We start from the raw sequence: 21,724 nt of genomic DNA on the forward strand, positions 1-21,724 counted from the left end.
CATAGAAATAAAAACTAATTAAATTGGAAACTGAAATTGTCCGTAAACAGCTAAAAACAAATCAAAATATTTTGAAAATTTTATCATGTATAGAAAATGTAAATATAAACAACCAGTGAAAATTTCATGTATCTACAGTCATTCGTTTTAAAGTTACACCAAAAACCAAAATCAATTTTCTCGAAAACAGATTTTGCTTAAAAATTCCCGTTTTTCCTTAATTTTTCTTTTGTTTTTCACGGCGCTTTTACTTTTGACCCCCCAAAGTACCAACTAGATTCACTTTCCTATCAGAAAAGGTACTGTTGAAGAAAATTCAAGCACTTTTACTGTCCTAAAAGTTGATGACAGACACAAAAATAAAAAATAAAATAAAAAAACACACATCATTGTAAAATCAATACATTCATCGTTCCACTCAGAATCTAAAATACAGTAAAAATATGACGTTTTAAATACAAATTACAAAAAAAATCAACTAATGATTAAATCATATTAATAGTATAAATAATTATAATTTAATTCGTTTTTTATAAATCCTTTTGACTGTTGATGTTATTTATTTTTAAGATGATGCCGTATCCGAATCCGAATCCGTCTATTAACGCATAACATACCAAATTTTAATTTCAGAATAAACCATTTTACTCCATTTATTTAATATAATAATGAATTCACGTATCAAATGTACAGGTAAAAATATCATAAAGGACCACGTGGGCTTTTTGATAATTTAATTTTATAATTCCTATATAAGTTGTTATTATTTTAACATTTACAAACAATTTAAAATTTTATTCATAACTTGCTTCAAAATTAAAAGATCATAAAAAGCCTACGTGGGGCCTTTATAATAATCTTACATTTAAATTTGATGATAAGTCATTTCACGCTAGTAGTTATTAATAATAGTAAAATTGAATCCATTTAATAGATTCTTTTTTTTGAAAGATTTTTGAAAATTTTTAGTTAGTATATTTGATGTGAAGACAAAACGTGTTGGTACGACGTTGTCTTCATTTCATGTATATTCGTTGAATATTTTCTTAGCCACCACCTGTTGAATGATAAGTTTAGGTATATTATTTATTTCTACGTTAACACTTCTTTTTTAAATATTATTATGAAAGTGTAAAATATACACCTGTATATCTACACTTTAAATTTTAATTATTTTTATTTAGTACAATTATTATATAAAAAAATACGTAACATTTTGATTATCACTCATCCACGAACGTAACGCTAAATAATCTAATTTTGTTATTATGACGCTCTGAATCGTATTAATTACTAACGCATTTACATTTTACATTATACACGGACGACGGACATAGTATTATTATATAAATAAAATATATAAGTGTGTATTTGTATATTTGTATATGTAAAAATTTGTAAGAAATAAAATTAAAATTGCAAACAGATTGTTATACATTTTAGGATTATAAACTAAAATAACTATTTTTTATTTCATTATTATTAATAACTACACTTTCATTATTTGTGTAACTGGTAACTTTTTAAGCTATCAACAGATCATTTTCACGTACCTTAATAAAAAAATGATATACCTACCTACGTTAGTTTTAAATTTTTTATCAGAAATAATTAAAACATTTTTATCTGAGGGCTTAAAAAGTTAATAAGGAGTTATTTTTCAGTAATTTTCAGATTTCTTAAACAGATATTTTAAGCACACATTCATACACAATCTAAAATCACAGAGTTCACATTTTTACTAAATGTTGATCTGTATTGTTTCTATATTTCTTTGATCTTTCAATTATAATATTATGTTCATCGTAAGTTTTTATCATATTATTTTCGCAGTATTTCACTGTGTAGTGTATAGTAGGTACCTACCTATTTTATATATATTGTAAAAAGTTAAAACAATACACATAATTGATAATATCGTAACATATATAGTAATAAATAACTAATTTTACAATAATTGGGTATTGTGTAAATATAATATTATATTGTCATCGTAATAGTATACATATATAATATTTATGTTCAAAATATAATTTGTGGTGTTTTATTAAGGTGCTTTATTGCTCTGGCCTTGGGCGTTGGAATTTTAAAGTTCATTCATTTCAATAATAAATTGTGGGCCGTTTCATAGAGTAGGACAGATTTATTATCGGAGGAGATGCGCATTCTAGTAGTGATTGTAGAAAACCGCAGTTCCCAGACAAGGACGGTGGTCGCGGAGTATATCGCGTGCATATATATAGGCGTTCGTTTGACGCCAGTGACATCATTGTTATTTTGTCTCGTTTCGGCAGTGCATGTTTTTCGTACGACCGTTACACACGGCTATCGCCCATCGTATTTATAATAATTTTCGATTACATTCATAAGCCATTTTCAACGATCCTTTTCGTCCGATATAACCAATAGTGTTATATACACACTTCGCACGGCGACCACCATAGTTTCGGTCGAGTTATTAAAAAAATGCCTTCCGATAACAAGAGTAACAGCAAGCCTACGGCTGCAGACAGTAAGAGTGGTAGTAAACCGACGACTCCGGAAAATAAGAGTACTACTAAAATGCCGACCGTGGACAATAAAAGTAGTAGTAAGCCGACGACTCCGGTTAATAAGACTAATAGTAAGACGACGGCTGTAAACAACAAGTATGTGCTATAATAATATAAAATATTAGATTATATGCTATCATTGATAATATAAATTGGCTTTTATATTTTATAGCTGTGATGGAGGTAAACCTCCACGTGGTATTATCGTCCGCTTTGTATACATATACATAATATATTATAATAAACAATGATGTTATATTTTAAGTAAAATAACGAATTATTATATTTTGATTGTTCGGTACTCGTGTCACAGTTCACAAGGCTTTAAGTGATATGAATAATTTGTTCATATGTATTACATTATAGGTAGGTATATTAAGTAGGTATATAAGTTAGCAACTATTTTCGGTTATCTTTTAATTTTATGTTGGTCATTTTTCGTAAAGTAGAGTTATAGATTTGATCCATTATCGGACGCCGCTTGTATACATTTATGTAAGGGAGTTAACAATAAAATACCCTAAAATAAATCTTCAGCAACCATTTTGAAAATGTCAAAGGACAGATGTTATTTCAATAAAAAGGATGGAAAGACGGTGGTTATACGAAATTATAGGGTAACGATCTTAAAAATAGGTACTTAATACAATATAGAATTGGCTATTGGGTATTCTTTTTTGTAACAAAATCCAATTGTTCACCTTTATCAGCATTTTAATTGATTATAATAATAATTAATACAACTATACAACTACATCGAATAGCAACATTAAGCCGTGAATTAAAATTGAACCTATATTAACTTCTATATAAGTATAATTTCAAAACACAATTGTAAAAAAAATGTTTCCTTAATTAATCACAAATAGTTTATTTCTCGGTTTATTTCGACCATTAAAATGTTTTACATTATATTTGATGCGATATGCAGTATTCAAATATGGTATATAGATATCTAGGCACTAGGCATAAAGAAGATTTTAATATCTAAACACATTAAAAATAGCAAACTACCCATGGATGGCCCATATATTATTCATATTTTTTGTAATTAAGGTGATTAATGTATGAAATAAAAATAATGGGTGACATTATTTTAGTAAAATTATTTTGTCAAACAATAATAGTTTTAAACACATTTCGAGGTGCATCATGAAACAATAATAGTAGTTTTGCATGTTGTTGTGCACAAATGAAGTCTAACAAAGAAACTATTTGTAATTTTTGGTTACACGGTTGTTTTAATTATTCCTTTTCCGATATTTATAATTTAGCGACAAATGTTATCCTGGTTCATTATCACTCGAAACTTAAATTATGTCTTGTAATTAGATATTCGTATGAAATTGTTCTCGGTGGCAATTGAAAAAATTATATTTATTCGATCAATTCCATTTTTATTTTTGTGTTTGTTTAAATCTGAAAATAGTTTAAATCATATGTATGATCAGTATTATATAGCTAGTTGGGGTGTTTGTATTGTAAATTGTTCAATTTAACATCATCACAATTCATAGTTCACATATATGTACTCCATGTAAGATATAAGTTCTATGCTTTCACTCGGTGGTATAATACGCGGTTTGTTTGTATCGGGTCCAAATTTCGCAGCTCAGGTTAGCATACATTGTCGATCTTCGGTTTTCAGATTATAACATATCAATATAATTTAATTTTATATAATATGTATAATATATTTATTAGGCATTTTTATTCTAAATAAGCTCATTAAATTAAAAGATTTTCAATCAGTTCATATTTTGAATCACATGATGATCACTAAACATTGAAAAATGCATACATATATAATTCATCGGAAAAAATTTGTATTTTATATTGTTTTAGTTAATTCATAATAGTAATTTTATAAATTGCTGATACAGTCACTACTATATAATATTATTCTACCTAAAAATTATAGTAACAATTAATAATTATATAATGGAATGTTTTAATTCGTGTATTCTAGAAAGTTTTTCGTTTATTTAAATTTATTTCTATTGCTTTTTCATTTTATATTTTTCTCTGTAGTAGGTGCCTACCTATAATTATTAAAAATAAAAAACGTCGTCCTTGTGAATAAAATAACAACAATACAATATTATGCAATCGATTTTAATCTATTCAATATTGTTTCTATATTATATTATAGGTAGTTATATATACTCCGGGAGTCGATTTAAATTTAATAAAACTCTATTAAAGTTAATCGCGATGTTCGATAAAATACCCATTTCGATATATTTTTATCGATCATCGTACAGAATACACTGATGGTATCTCTAATGTATGTTAATACGTTTTCACGTGTTATTGTTTCTTTTCACTATTGCTTTGTTATATTTCTGAATGTGAATTATGTATTTTCACAGGGAACTTGTTATTTTTTGGTTTGCTAATATATCCATAGAATTTAGATAATAATACGATATATATATATAATATATATGCACTACTCATGGGCGTATTCACGGGAGAATATGGAGGATGGATCCCCCATGAATTTGGTCTTTTTATATAATATTAATGCGGGAGGCACTACCCTGCGATTTATCTTAGCAATAATAAATATATATCCCCCCTCCCTAATGAAAGTTCACGCCACTGGAACTACTCTTTAAGTACCTATTACTATATACGTTATAGTTTATTTAAACAGATTACGTAATATGTGATTGTATATTAAGAATAATTGCTTCAAATCAAATTCAAACTTAGCAATAACAACTAACCTACAAACTTCGAATAGAAATTAAATATGATTCAGGAAACAAAAAGGCTCACAAATATGGAAAAAAGTAGTAGCGATATGGATACCAATTAGGTCAGCGGGGGATAAGAACTCGAACAGCGATATACTTAGATGCTTGATGCATACATATATAATGGTATAAGTCCAAAAAATCATTACAAAAACTATAATCTGCGGTCTTATTAAAATTAAATGTACCGATTGAGGATACAGGAGTACGATGTTTATACCTTAATAACTATCAGCACTTGAAAAATTCCAAGTACATTTCCCGATCTCACAATAATGATGGTACAACAAAATCTTTTTCAAAACTACTACACAGTATATTGCACTAAGTGTATTATACTGTTCTCCTCTATAATATGCAACGGCATTTTGGTTTCTGTACGATGAATATATTGCTTCCATAATTTACGTTAAGTTAGTGCGCGCAAAACTGGTTTTGTGCCAAAAATACCGTGATGTGACGTCCTCTTAAGGGATGTGGCAGTTATCTAATCTTAATGATTTCACTTAGAACTTTTTCATAAATAAAAATATCGTATAAGTCTGATATTACTTGAGTATGTTAAGCCGGTCGAAAGACACTTTCTAAAACCAATTTTTATGTTATTTTTTAATAATTAAAATTAGATTCTGAGTGAAGCGAAATAGTTTTAATATTTGTATTTTTTTTTCATCAGTTTAAGTACACATAACCTGTTTTTGGAACCACTTTGTGTTCTTAATTTCTTATGGTACATATTGACATCTCTTCTTAAAAAGTTTAAAATTGATATTTGCTAATGTATTTTTATTTCCAATGAAAATCATAGGTGTAACTAGAATAAACATTTTTAAAGGGCTTAAGTCTTTAATGTCTTAAAGTTAATTAAAAAAAACTGTTTTATTTGAGACATTCATTTTTGATAATTTTTCGTCTTTAATACACTTATAGGCCTAGGTACTAGGTGAATATGGTTATTAATTAAATACGTTTTGTCCAAGGATTTTACTTTTCGTTTATAATATAAAATAATATAATTCTACGACCAATAAGTTACAAATAGTATTTTATTAATTATTTAAGTTGAATAATGATGGGATTTTTATATTGATTAAAAAATATGAAAGGCTTGTACAGTATATACTTAATAATTTTAAAGGAATCTAAAAATAGGGCTACCACATTTTTTACCCCCTATATTCTAATTGGTATATTATAATTATGCATAGCTATTATTATCATACCACTTCTACGAGTATTGACTACGCGTAAACCAAATTATGATTAGTATAATGAATTACGGTGTAATTTGTCATCAGCAAATTAGACTTTTACATATTGTTTTTCCACCTATACAAAGTAGAAATGTAGAACTTGTTGACCACATGTGGAGCTTGTGGCCGCTGTATTTTCAATTGGTTGGATTTCATTTTTAGAATTTCGGCGCCACTAATATATAATACAAGTATACAATACTACATCGGATAGTATTCCATTTGTCTTTATTAAAATGTATTGTTATTTTATCCGAGTGTAAACCAATAGGTAGCTATTTAAACTTACTTATATAATATTTAAAATATAATTAATATAAAATAGATATTAATATTAAAATAGGTATTAAAATGTTATTTTTGTTTAATGAAATCATAATATTAATACGACATCATCAAATAAACGCTCTATTAACAGCTTGTAAAAACGGAAAACAAATTGTGCTTATTTAGAACTATATCTCACCGAGGGAAGGGGTCAACTCTAACTGAATCCGCAATTGTGGGGTACATCTCAAATTTAAACGGGAACCTATCCACAGCTCACCTTAATAAAGTACCTATGTTCAAACGAAAATTTGTAAGTCTCCAATTGATAGGCTCATCATACTATATAATAATATGTAGGTACGCTTTTTCGACGGTATAGGTACACGAAATGCTTGCAGTTCTCAAAGCAGCGAAAGGCTCAATTATTAATTCAAAACGAAGAATATTGATTTTTAACTTTGGTTATTATGAATATAGGTACCTATGTATTGGGTATATGATATTGGCTTATACCTATACCTATAGGTATAAACATTTTTTTTAAATCTATCATAGGTATTCACAATATATAACTTAATAGTATATTACATTTTTTTACGCGATTGAAATAGATAATTCGCTACGTGATTTAAAAATATTTAGTGTATAATTATGTATGTTTACTAATACTGTACTGTTGTTTAATGTATGTATAGTATTGTGTAATATTTATGTTTGGACCAAACATTTGTTTAAGTGGTGACTATTACCATAATTATTAACTTTTATAATTTATTTAAATTCCAAATTATTAACCTATACGTGATATATACATTAGCCATAATTTCGGCGATCATTTTTCAAACAGATTATCTTTGTCCTTCATCAATTATTGAAAACACAATCAATATAGGTTAACGATGACAATCTGCATTTTAAATGTAAAATCGATAAACAACACCTATATTTTAAATGAAACAAACTTGTACGGCACATAACCATCATAATCCAAACTACAGGCTAAAATACATATATTAAAAAATATATAATAACTATATAGTATGTCACGTTGTCGACGTTTTATTTTCGATGTGGGCATAATGATATCATACAATTAAGAAAAGTCTTAACTTTTCGTGGTAGTAGTGTTTGTATAAACAAGGGAAGACACACCCTTAACGGCATACTTATATAATATGCTTTATTCATTTAATAGGGGTAAGAAGGTTCAAGTGCCAACTCCCTGGAGGTTTACATAATTTTGGCTATCGTGCAAGAAATAGATTGTTTATTAATATTCTTGTGTAATATATTAGTAAATCGATTTTTCTATATTATGTTTGCTATATTGTAACAGTATATAAAATATAATATATTAATATGCAGTATCGTACTGAATAATGTTTTTAAGTACCTATACACTTTTCACAAACCTACCGAATTTCTGAATTTTGAAAATCAGGATTTGTTTTTTCTACCCCCCCCCCCCACACTCATCACAACGTCGAAACTCGTTAGTTCGAATTTCTATTCGTGATCGAAGTATCGAAAAAGATCGTTCAAATAACGACACTATTATTATGATGAACTCTCGCGATCATATCGAGCTATACGCGACGTGTGAATAATACTTTCGAAAATCAATCTCGTTTTGGCGGAGTAGTGTGCATAACGAAAAATACCTGTTTGTCCAACAAACGAACAAGTCGATTCGTTAAATAAAACAGTTGGTGGTTGTATAATAGTGTCCTATACATTTTGTGTATTCTAATTTATATTAAAATGGCAATTTGTTGATAATGCGCACAATTGGAATTTTGTTTATTTCTCCGCGAAAATTATATAACATATAATATGAAATATACTACCTAGGTATACCGATTTTGACAAACATTTGTATAACGACGTACAGACGACGTAGATGAAAAAAAACGCGGTCCTTGCTTACTCTGGGCAGTGGGTTTATGCTGAATTTCACGTAAAACATTCTAATTTTAACGAATTAAAATAAGGGATGATTGTATAGTCTACGATGGTATATTTACGTCATTTTCTTTCTATATACCTATAGCAAATATTTTTAAAGTAAAATATAATCCATAATAATTATATCTATCATATTATATTATATGTGTATGTGCATGTAGGTATCTAAAAAGCACTACAAGAACCTTAATATATAACTTTGAAATCAATAGATCAAAAATCAAAATTGAAGTACAGATCGAGCGTAATTTTCATTCGATTCGACAATACGTGATTTTATTCTAATTGTATGAACTTATGAACTTTAATGCCCCTTAGTACTGCCTACCTACGATTTTTCCATGTCGCTCGTTGGAATAACCGACAATAACGGTCAGATGATGACGTGCATGTCTCTATAAGTAGGAAGAGGAGAGACACTGAATAGTTTACGGGTAGATAAGAGTAATATTGACAAGTTCTTAATTTTTTTCTTGTGGACGGGCGACCGAACAATATCCTGCAGTGTAAGTCCTGAAGTTTCATACCTATACAGTATACATCCTTGAATGAAAAAAAATTACATAGATAATATGAAAGTGCGTAGACAAGTATACCTGTCCGCGGAGGACCATTATACTATATGTATGATGGGATTCGATGAATTCAACGCCATTTTCTTATACCATATCCCCAAGTCCAAGCTGTACACCCCGCATTAACCACTACAGTTGTAGAGTATATATAAGTATATCATAATATTATAATTTATAATATTATATATGTTAGTCATCACTGATCGTGCTTGACTATACGGCGGTTACGACCTACCTATCCGATTAACGCAATTAATGCGATCTCATAATAATATATTTTGTTTGAAACATTTCATTGTATGCAATGCGCATACAATTAATTATAAACTCCGTTGACCGTGACACTTGAGTGCAGCGAGTCCGCGCCCTGTTTCAGGCGTTTTACGAGTCTCTTCTTACCGTATACGTTTCCGGCAATTTGCAATCGGCTTAGGGAGTGCAAAACTTACCAACTTGACAATTTTTCACGGATATCCTGTGAAAAATCAACCACTTGAAATCGTGCACAGCTCATTATCCTAATCCGAACATTTGGACCTGTTTAGTATCTAGGTACTAATTGGTATATAATATGTAAATTTTTTTCGAACGAAACCAATCTTATTACATCTTGGAAACTATACATGTTGTAACTCGCATCTTGTAGGTACCTATACGTAAACTCATTTTGTTTTACATATTTATTAGTAAATTAATTATTGTGAGTTTGGAAAATAGAGAAGACACTAGAAAACATTTTTTTTACATTTTGTATCTATAATATATACCTGGGTACATAGTGTATTTATAAATTTACCTTTTAAAGGAAAATTATGTAGTAATAATAATTTAGTTAATACTTATTTAATATTATACTATTATACAATATGTGACTAACAGGAATAAATTAAAATTGTTTTTAAATTTAGACATATTATAATATGATGAAAAAAATTAAACATTAATATCAATACAAATTTTATGTATTATAGTTTTTTTTTAATATTACATTTATCAGCCATTTTTATTAAATCCTTTTCGGTTATACAATTGCCAGGCTTGTATAGGGCCTAGATATTTGTCTTGGTCAAAAACAGCTTATGAGAAAATTAAGCTTCTTATTGCTATCTTCAATTATTTTTTATTCAGAAAGCCTGTATAATTATAGACATTTATGATTTTAATTTCTTTTCGCTTACTAATATTAGTGGTTGTTTTATGGTTATATGTTGTATTTAAATAGTTCGTTTTATTTATAACTTGTTCATCTCTACATGTATAGTTGTATGCATATATATATCTATAAAGGTAAGCGACGAAGACTTTTTTATAGTAATTGCTCGGACAGACCTCGAGGCGTTTTCGCGGCCTATTTAAAACGATTTGAACTACGAACGCCGTACCTACATTAAACTCATATTGTTGAGATCACGAATACGTCCATTATTATAACATAAACACGATTTCAGTGTGGTTATGTATTGTAAGAGGAGGAGATTTCGTATATTCTATCGTTGTCTTCTATTTATTATATTGTTCCGTTTTACTGCACAGTGCACACAATTACAGCAGATTAAATATAAACACAACGAAAAATATAACGACGTAAATGTTATTTTAAATTATAATTATTCACCGGAGGAACGGTAAAGGTTAGTGGTTACCATAAGTAAACCGTAGTCCGTAGACGTCTATATTCGTATACATAAAATATTAAAGTGTAATATAGCTTAAGCTCGACATATTATATTGTAATCAGTGATAAAACGTCAAAATTACCAAGTCGCAATACAGTAGTTTAAAATTAATTTTTTTTTATCGCAATAAGTATTGCCCACGGTTTGATAAGAAAATCGTATAAATCAAACCCATAAAATATGCTGATGTACCTATATAGGATTTTCTATAGGTATAATATCTATTATCTACCTGACTACTTATGTATAGTATACCGGTACATTTAAGTGTTTTATGTCGCGTCGAGTTTACTATCGAGGTAAAGGAGTTAGTGGGTTCATTGATTTTGTATATTATTTTAAAATCCCTTTATAGACAATAAAAAGAAATTTTTCTGGCTGAGGAGAGAGACTCGTACACGTCACTATTGGCGAACGGCGCGTGATGTGTACTGTGTACACAACCGGACCGGACGGCGAAACCGATTTCAGTCGTTGGCTGTCCGGTCGACCGTTCGCTCGTCGGCGCTCTAGTTTTTTTCTATTAAATAATTGTCAGTGTGCGTGTTAAATAATTATATGATCATATTGTATATGTTTTGTGCCCTGCGTGTATTGTAATTCAACAGTATTGACGTATAATATAGGAATTAAAATGCCACTCCACCGTACTGATGCCAAAAGGTTTATATACATTTTTTTTTAAATTTAAAAATTATCTCGCGGGTAATGGGGAGGAAAATATATATTTTTTAACACACGTCAAACCAATCGCTTTTACTAAAATTGTTGATCCATCATATTATATCGTACATCGTACAGATTTGGCATACATGTTTAATGTTTATATAGCGTATACCGTTACGAGATAATTTGCATTTTATATATTATTAATTGTATATTTTAATGACGGCGACTGGCGAGTAGTATATGAGTAGTGATGCGGTTGACTCCCCAGGTTTCGTCGAAGTCTTAAGTCTGGTTTGGCTGTCTCCGTCTAATCACTCTCGTGCTAGCCTTTTTTTAATATTCAATTATTCAAATAAGCTACAAATTATTATCAAACATTAGGTACATATTTCGATTACATGCCTACTGTAAGCTTTATGATTTGTGTTGGAGGTGTATGGATTTATAATTTAGGTAGGGTACGTAGTTTACAATTATTTAAAACTACGCTTGTCCATAATATCATAGTTGTGGAACGTTCGTCTAACAAGATTATTTACAAAAATACAAAGAAATATTAGACATCATTTAGAACTAACCATATAGGTATAATATTAATAACGTGTAGTGGTGTATAATATAATATCATGAAGTATATTTTTCCGATCTTCTGGACATAACACATTCCCCCATACTTAAGTGTACGACAATTTGATTACTTGTTTGTTTGTTTGTTCACCCATTGTAGTATTGTATGTATATAATATGACAATAATAATTGTGTGTTTGTTTTCCGCAGCACACGTGACGCTACGTACAATGAAGAGGAGGGTAGCGTACGGATGTTCCTGCGCGGACGTCCCATCAACCTGTATGCGCCGACTGCCGAGATCGCGTCCTACGACATCACCAAAGTGGCCACCGCTCCTTCGTCCAAGTTGAAACTCGATTGGGTGTATCCTTTTTTGCTGCACTAGACGAGTGCATTTATAGTATATTTTATATGCATAGTAATTATATTATGTGATACATTATTTTAATACCTATACTATATATATGCAGGTACCTAGCTGTTGAAAAACTGTACATTTTCATTTTATCATCAAGTATAGGTAGATATTTGGGTTAAATACTGGTTTGAATATTACGTTACCGTATGTTCTGTGATATTACGCTATACATTTTATTTTTTGAAATTTATCAGATTTTTTTTGCCACTTTCAAACGACGATTTCGTATTTTGAAGTTGATATTATTATGGATTAGGTATAGAGGTTCCTGTATCGTATAATATTGTTATTATATACAATTATGACAATTAGACTTTAGTAGACAATGCACATTTCTTGACTTTTCTGCGATTTACGAACTTAAGTACCTGCAATGCCGAGTTTATCGCGTTATAATTATATACTATAATATTTGGTGGCAATAATTGACATGGTATGACTACTTAAAACGAAATTACATCGTTTTCGATTTCAAACGTACATTACGTTTAATGATTAATAATGATACACGCTGTGTGTATTCGTCATATTATGTTTTCTATCGCTGTAAATAACGAGAAAAATAATAAATAGGTATGATAAGTACCTATAGTAATTTACTAATTCGCGAAATGCATTCTGTACTGATAAATAAAATAAAATACGTTTAAAAAGTGTTTCAAATAATATGCATTAAGCCAATAATAAATAATAATTATATCTCTACAATCATAATTTATTATATCGAAAAAAAGCGATTTGGTTTGTTTAGAAAATCAACACATTTTATTATACATATATTATATTCCGTCTCATTAGTCATCCGTCAATTGATAAAATAATAATAAGTCTGTTAGAGATAACTGTTATTTTATAGACGCGATAAGGAAAACTCAGCATTATTACACTAAATAATTCTATAAAATAGGTATAATAAATACTGATAAACATTTTTTTTTACGATAAAATTGTAAAAACCAAAATTATTACATTAATTGTATATTTTGGGATAACAGAAAAGGTATTAATAATGCAATATAACATATAACCATATACCTACTATACTCACCGTACTTACTGTAAAACCTCTGTTTACGGACATCCTTCGCTAGCGAGTACCCTCACAATAGCGGACACTTTTAAATTCTTCGGCATAAATACCCGCGGATCTGTGGGAAAATATCCCTCCTATTTAATAGCAGGCATGTCGTAATTCCGCCGTGATGTCCACTGTAGAGGTTTTTACTGTATATACTGCATCAACGAACAACCCTATTCTGCGGTACCTATCGACGAGTATAATTATGATTATTGTTTTCCTTAATCGTCCAAATCTACAGTTATGGGTACAGAGGGAAAGACTGCCGTTCCAACTTATACCTGTTACCCACCGGCGAAATGGTATACTTCGTGGCCTCTGTGGCCGTGCTGTACAACGTCGAAGAACAAAGCCAAAGACACTATTTGGGACACACAGACGACATCAAATGGTAACCGCAGTGGTTTGCGCATCTTATACCGACCGACCATAAAATATCAGGATTAGTTAGATTGGAGTTTTCGCGGGAGTCCGCTAATAACGGTTGCAACACCCACAGCTGGTTTTGTGTTTTTGAATAAAAGTTTTCCCTCGAAAAACTTGCTGGACCCTTTAAAATGATATTTTATTTAACGTAATCGATACGAATTAAAATGGATTTTGAAAAAAAAAATAATAATTTTAAAATATGTATTTTTTCTTTTTTGACATGAGACCTATATATACGTTTTTTCTCTCAACGTCGGTCGTATTTTGTTTTTCTGTTATTCATTAGAATAATTTTATTTCTGCGCGGTCTCGCGGTCGATTACGTTATATATGATAAACACCTGGAAATAACGTCATCTCGCGAGCTACGATGTCAAGTCTAGCTAAATTGTAACTTATAAATTTCGTTTTGATTTGTTTTCCAGTTTGGCCATTCACCCCAACAAGCTTTTGGTGGCTACTGGCCAGACCGCCGGACACGACGGACGTGAGGGAAAAGTAAGACTTTGGCAAATCCGTCCCGAAAACGAACGTACCTAAATATTATTAAACGTATTTTTTTTCTATCTTTAGCCTCACATCCGAGTGTGGAATTCGGTCAGCTTGGCAACGGTGGTCGTGCTGGGATTGGGCGAGTTCGAACGGTCCATCAGCTGTCTGTCGTTTTCCAAAGCGGTAAGTATACCTGTGGATTTTCGTCAGTTCGTCAAATCTGGACAAACGACATTCGGTTTACAATTAATTATACGTATTTATTATTGTTTTTCAAACGCACGTATTGGTTTCAACAGGACGGCGGCAGCCTCTTGTGCGCCATCGACGAGGGAAACGATCACAACATATCCGTGTGGGACTGGCAGAAGAACGAAAAGGGTCACAAGATCACGGAGACCAAGGTCAGTGGAATCGTTAATAACAGTTATTGTTATTAATGTTATTAGGCGTTGTTATAATCGTCCGACCTTGCAGCTTACCGCCGTTTGGACGTAAACTTCCGGTTTTTTTCTTTCATCTCCAGTCGTTGTCTTCGGTGATGCTCCTGCAGCATATAAGTGCTCGCCACCTCCCATAGGCTCAAATAGGGGGGGGGGGCTCAGTCACCTAAAAACTACTGATTTCACTACTGTAATTTAAGAGTATCAAGTATAAACTTGAGCTACGGTCCCTCCACTTTCTCCCATATGCGTATACCATACCCCGGCGAATCGTGGACATCCCCTCCCCCAACGACCGCTTTCGGTCTAGTAGGACATTTTTCTCCAATATATTTTTGATGCGGACATTTACCCCCGATTTTTTTAAAGTTTACTATTTATTAATATAATATTATTATTTAATATGAAATTAATTTTTTGCCTATTATCTAATATTTTCATAAATACCTATAATACATTATAGATAAATATTTTTGATCAATTGAACTACTTGAATCAAATTCACAAGCAATTGTTAAATTGTTAAATATCCAAACTAGTACAGTTTTAACAAAAAAAAAAAAGGTGTGTAAGTGGATGTCGCCCTGCTGTACAGTAGGTTACAAGTGGGTCACTGTAATGGATGGTGTTAAATTTGAATTCAAAGATATAATATCATTGTATTAGAAAAACGATTCTGAGCGAAAACGGTCAGTCAGTCTATGATATTATTAAGTATATTTGATGATATTATTGTGAATAAAGTAATTTATATATAACCTATTTACGTGGGACATTGTTTTAAATTTTTAATCCTTAGATATAAAAGTTGAACATTTTATACATTTTTAACTAAAAATAATTATTAAATTTTAAATTTGATATATTTTGTCAAAATTCGAACTTTAAATGCTTATAAAAAAAATGTGTGCCTATGTATTTTCAATGTTTTTCAACTGCTATTGTAACAATATGTTAGGGGCCTTGCATTAAATTTTCACGCTTTTTTACCCATACATTTTTATTGATATTTATAGAAAAAAAACTAAAAAATTGAAAGCTGACAATGTCCGTAAAAAGCTCAAAAAGAGTCAAAATATTTTCAAAATTTTATGGTGTATAGAAAATGAAAATATGAACATTCAGGGAAATTTTCAAGTATCTACAGTCATTTGTATTTTAATTACAACAAAATAAGGAAATCGTTATATGAGAAGTCGAGTGAATATCAAATGTTGTAAAAATATGAAATAATATAAAAAATATCAAACGATCATAAAAATTTAATTTTACTTTCTTGCAGACGTTTTTTTTTTTTTTTTGATAAAGATATGTAAATTTATGAATGATCTTGTATTACATTTTAAAATCTTAGATTTAAAAAGAAAAATTTTATGAATTTCTAACTCAAAATAATTTGCAAATTTTCGTCATTTTTACGTATTTTGTCAATATTTGAACTTCAAATGCTTATAAAAAAAAATTGTGACTATGGATTTTTAATTTTTTTCATTTGTGTTTGAAACAATATATACTAGGAGCTTTCTATTAAATGTTCAAGCTTTTATAACCAACAAATAAATTTTATTGATATTTATAGAAAAAAAAACTAAAAAAATGGAAACTGAAAATGTCCGTAAAGAGGTCAAAATAAGTCAAAATATTTGGAAAATGTTATGGTGTATAGAAAATGCTAATATAAACATTCAGTCAAAATTTCATGTACCTACGGTCATTTGTTTAAGAGTTGCACCATAAACCAAAATCAATTTTCTCGAAAACAGATTTTGCATAAAAATTTCCGTTTTTCCTTAATTATTCTTTTGTTTTTCACGGCGCTTTTGAAAACTACTGAGAAATTTTTACTTTTGACCCTCCAAAGTACCAACTATATTCACTTTCCTATCAGAAAAGATACTGTTGAAGAAAATCTAAGCATTTTTACTGTCCTAAAAGGTGATGACAGACACAAAAATAAAAAAATTTAAAAAAAAACACATCATTGTAAAATCAATACATTCATCGTTTCACTCAGAATCTAAAATAAATACATGATGTGCACAACGGTTAAATTATACACCTAAGTTAAGAAATAACATAAGAACCAAAAATGTTTTTACAAAATGTATCATTTTTATTGTTTCAAGCAGTTCAGTTGATATATGCATTTATAACCTATTATATATTTATGAAAGTAAAAACTATTTTATATTTTATTAAAAAAAAATAATTTCATAGTAAATAATATTATATTATTAAATTCAATATTATAAGTCGATAATAAACTTTAAAAAAAATGGGAGGAAAATGTCTGCATTAAAAATATATCGGCTGGAAAATGTCCTACTACACCGAAAACAGTCAGGGGGGGGGATGTCCATTTACATTCCAAAAAGAAATCGCCGATCTCGATTTTATCCGTTTTCGACTCTTCATCCTCCACAATCGTCTATATATTGATGAATATATATTAAATAAAAATAAACATTATTCGCAATTATCCATGACTATATTTATTGGACTTGTAGGCGTCTATGGACACCGTGGTGGCTGCGGAATTCCACCCACTGGAGCGAAACCAGATCGTCACCTGTGGAAAGGGCCACATCAGTTTCTGGACACTGGACGCCGGAGGTACCCTGTACAAGCGCAACGGAATATTCGAGACCACCCGCGACCGTCCCAAGTACGTGACGTGCTTGGCTTTCACTCAGAACGGAGACATCTTGTCCGGAGACTCGAATGGATCCGTAGTCATATGGGGACGCGGTAAGTACCCGAAAAAAAAATAGTACATAGGTTTTAGGCATGTACATTTATGGGCAGTCGGGCTCGATTTAGGTATTTTGGGACACAAGGCAAAATAGAATAATATGAGGCCTTTGCTATTCAGTCTAAACCTTCTCTTTCATTTCTGTTGATTTCATACACCAAGTTCAAGTTTTGTTGTGTATTATAATAAATATTCTTTCCTAACTTGTAGGCACAAATAATATCATTAAAGTCGCCCGAAACGTGCACGAAGGATCAGTGTTTTCCATCTGTGTGTTGAAAGAGGGCAGCATTATAACTGGAGGTGGGAAAGACGGTAAACTGATCCAGTTTGACTCTTCGATGCATCCTACTGGATATGAAGCACAAGTAAGCTATTATTGTTAATTATATTATCAAATTGTTCACAAAGTTAATTTCATAAATATATCTTGTTATATTTTAACACCTCTCCCTTCACAAGCATATGTTTGATTCACAATATGTATGAACAATTTAATATTACAGATTATATTAAACTTTTACATTATAATATTTATTTTATATACATGTATTTTATATAATCCGTGTTAATATTGTGTTGTACCAAAATAATTTTTAATATTATGTTCTCTAATACTTTATGAACTAAAGATAAATTAAACCAGATTTTTTTTAATCGACAATAAATAAATATAATTTTAAAATAATTGTTTTGAAACAACCTATCTGAATATAACAATATACTAAGTATAGTATTAAATTAGCAATATTTAAAACATTTTTTTATTTTTTTTGAAAATGAATTTAACTCAATCAAATTTTTTTTTGGACACCTTAAGTATATATTTATTATTTTTCAATTTTAGATAAATGCAGATGTATCATATGTTTTTTAATGACATTTAATATTTTTGCTAACAATTATTTAATTACATTGATAGGTAGGTACCTATTTATTATTTTATATTTTAATGATTTCATAATATTATGATCTAAAATTGTAATTAAATCTTCTTTTGAATATAGGTTGCTGAACACTTGGGTGGTATTCGTACAGTATCTGAAGGTCGTGGATCTCAATTGCTAGTTGGATCTACCCGCAACTGCATTTTGATTGGTTCTTTGTCAATGGGCTTCAGCCCTGCTGTCCTGGGCCACACCGATGAACTCTGGGCGTTATGTCCTCATCCCACATTAGCTCAATTTCTCACAGCCGGATTCGATCGCATTGTCCAGCTTTGGGATTCGTTATCTCGCTCTGTCGTATGGAGTAAAGACATTGCAGTTAGTATTACATTCGCATTAGCTAACTTTACATTTCATACCTATATCACTTCTGTACATAATATATAGGAACAAGCACAGTCGGCTGCATTCTCTAGCGATGGTCGAATAATCATTGTTGGTTGTGTATCTGGAAAATGGATTGTCATGAATTCAGAAACACGAGAAATTTATTCGACTCACGTTGACGGAAACGAACCAATACAGGTACGCACAATTTCAGTGTAAATTATTATAATTTAAACACACTGTAATAAAATTTGTAATCACTAAATTGTTTATTGTCATTTAAAGGTTGCAAAATTCTCGCCAGACGGCCAACTACTTGCTCTTGGTTCCAGGGACAATTATATCTACATATATCAGGTCACAGATGGTGCCAGACATTACACTCGTTTAGGACGTTGCACTGTAAGTATTTTAGACTACGTATTGTCCATCGTGCATCTGAAACTTATGTGCTCTTATAAAATTACCGTATAAAATTGTTTACCTATTACCCAATATTACACTACCCATTCCACATAATTATTTTTGTTGAATTCACTCGATGTTTAGTGTTGGGAAGATAAACGTCGCAGAAGATGTAGTACCGGCGCTATTGTTGACAAGATGTTGGTAGGTGTAGGTTACCAGTGTAGAGCCGAGTGTTGCTGCATGTAGATGTTTTTGTAGAGATAAAAAAAATAATGTACAGAAAAGATATTACATTGGATGAATTAAATTGTATGATTAGTGGTTAACCAATGTTATTATGCATATTAATTCGCTGTAGGTTTACTTGTTTTTGTATTTTTAAATTAATTAATCTTGTAAATTGTTTAATATTTTATATTAATGATTTGATTTGCTGCTGTTGGTATATATTTAATAAAGGTATCAATATGTTGGTACATATTGATGTTGAGTTTGTACTTTGTATGCTTTTGTAATCAATAATAGTTTATTGGTTGTTAAAATGGTATCCATTATTATATTTTCTGTGTGTTAGGTGTATATATTATTTTTAATAGAAATTCATTTAATTACGATGATTTTGTTTTTATTAAATTAGGGCCATTCAAGCTTTATCACTCATTTGGATTGGTCAAAGGATAACGAGCACCTGCGCAGTAACTCTGGAGACTACGAGTTGTTATATTGTATGTATCACTTTTTTTTTATTTGATGTAAAACCAAATGTATTGTTGTTGTAAATGTTATTGATTTATGTTTTATTTTCAACCAGGGAAAGTGAAAGTTTGTCGTCAAGTCACTCACAGTACTCAACTTAGGGACACTGCATGGGCATCCAACTCTTGCGTCTTGACATTCTCCTCCATTGGAATATGGCCTGAAGGTGCTGATGGCACTGATGTTAACGCATGCGAACGATCAAACGGATCCAAGTTGATGGCTACAGGAGATGACTTTGGTAAAGTGAAACTGTATTCATACCCGGTCAAACAACCTAAGGTAAAGACAACAATAATAATGAATGTAGTACACTACCATATAATTTGTTAATATTAGAAAAGTGCAATTCATTATTAATCTCTACGCTTATAATGTTTATATATTATTGTTTTTTTTTTAAATTTTTATTATTATACCTTTTTTTTGTTTGTAACACAATATATTATGTACAATCTATACAAACATAATAATATAATAAGTAAGTCTGATGACAAATTTGACAATGGTGTTTAAGATAAGAATAGAAAGGCTCCCACCGGAGCCACATGACAAGTTTAAGTTAATATATCATATTATTGTTATAGCAATAAAATTATTGTAGTAGCCATAATATATTAAAACAGTAATTTTAAAAGCATTAATAATTTCACAAGATAATTTACTCATTAAATTCTTTTGAAATAATTAAAATTTCTAGATAAATATTGCGTGGTAATTATCAAATAGAGGTTAATAAATTGTTCACTTTTACTAAACTACATTTGGTTATAGTATTATTATAATTATTACTACTCTTCAGTGTTTAATTATTTTCTTATTTGTATTCCTCAGTCGCTATGCCACGTGTATGGAGGCCACAGCAGTCATGTGACAAATGTGACTTTCTTGCACGACGACTCCAGACTGATATCGATTGGTGGCAAAGACACCAGCGTCCTACAATGGGAAATCATATAAAAGAGCATGAATTGAATCTTATTATTATTATTATCATTATTATTATTATTACAATTATTATCGTTCAAATGATTCTTCACTATTATGAGAAAAAATTTAATTATTGAATCTATTATAATTATATTTATTATTGTTTAGTACATATTTTTAATAATATTCACTTTAGCACAAATACAGTCTGTGTACAATGTGTTTGTGTTATTCAAATGTTCTATATTATTATTCGTTATTACACATTCAATGTTATGTCGACAATATTATTCATAGAATAATACATTATTATTATTATCATCATCACTCGTTTTTTTCGTCGAATCGTATTAATTATAACAATATTATTATTATATTGTACTTTTGTGTTTTTTTTTAAATAAACAAACGTAATATGTGTCTATATAATAGTTAAATGTTGCTGTTTTTT

General features: G+C 30.0%; 1 protein-coding gene across 3 annotated transcripts; it reads left to right on the top strand.

The window, feature by feature from the left end:
- The first annotated feature begins 2,248 nt into the window (after nucleotides 1-2,248).
- LOC100160162 (echinoderm microtubule-associated protein-like 2) lies at nucleotides 2,249-21,710 on the top strand. Of its 3 annotated transcripts, none has more exons than XM_003244927.4 (15): nucleotides 2,249-2,648; nucleotides 12,501-12,656; nucleotides 14,031-14,180; nucleotides 14,644-14,716; nucleotides 14,792-14,893; nucleotides 15,010-15,114; nucleotides 17,661-17,901; nucleotides 18,116-18,273; nucleotides 18,913-19,170; nucleotides 19,240-19,377; nucleotides 19,465-19,581; nucleotides 19,729-19,788; nucleotides 20,225-20,312; nucleotides 20,399-20,625; nucleotides 21,178-21,710. In XM_003244927.4, exons 1-15 carry the CDS (start codon nucleotides 2,467-2,469, stop codon nucleotides 21,301-21,303), a joined length of 2,181 nt encoding a protein of 726 aa, XP_003244975.1. In that variant the 5' UTR covers nucleotides 2,249-2,466; the 3' UTR covers nucleotides 21,304-21,710. The 3 variants fall into 3 exon arrangements, with proteins under 3 accessions (XP_003244975.1, XP_001950713.1, XP_008183723.1); XM_008185501.2 differs by lacking the exon at nucleotides 2,249-2,648 and adding an exon at nucleotides 11,497-11,716; XM_001950678.5 differs by lacking the exon at nucleotides 19,729-19,788 and having other exon boundaries at nucleotides 2,253-2,648.
- Nucleotides 21,711-21,724: the final 14 nt, after the last annotated feature.

The sequence above is a fragment of the Acyrthosiphon pisum genome, chromosome A1 (genome assembly GCF_005508785.2).
Source record: "Acyrthosiphon pisum isolate AL4f chromosome A1, pea_aphid_22Mar2018_4r6ur, whole genome shotgun sequence".
NCBI lineage: Eukaryota > Metazoa > Arthropoda > Insecta > Hemiptera > Aphididae > Acyrthosiphon > Acyrthosiphon pisum.

Excerpts from the sequence above, each read along its gene's own strand:
- LOC100160162 (XM_003244927.4), top strand. The coding sequence starts at position 2,467 with ATGCCTTCCGATAACAAGAGTAACAGCAAGCCTACGGCTGCAGACAGT. Across the intron at positions 14,181-14,643 it reads CACACAGACGACATCAAATG|TTTGGCCATTCACCCCAACA; the intron begins GTAACCGCAGTG and ends TTTGTTTTCCAG. Across the intron at positions 14,894-15,009 it reads GTCTGTCGTTTTCCAAAGCG|GACGGCGGCAGCCTCTTGTG; the intron begins GTAAGTATACCT and ends TGGTTTCAACAG.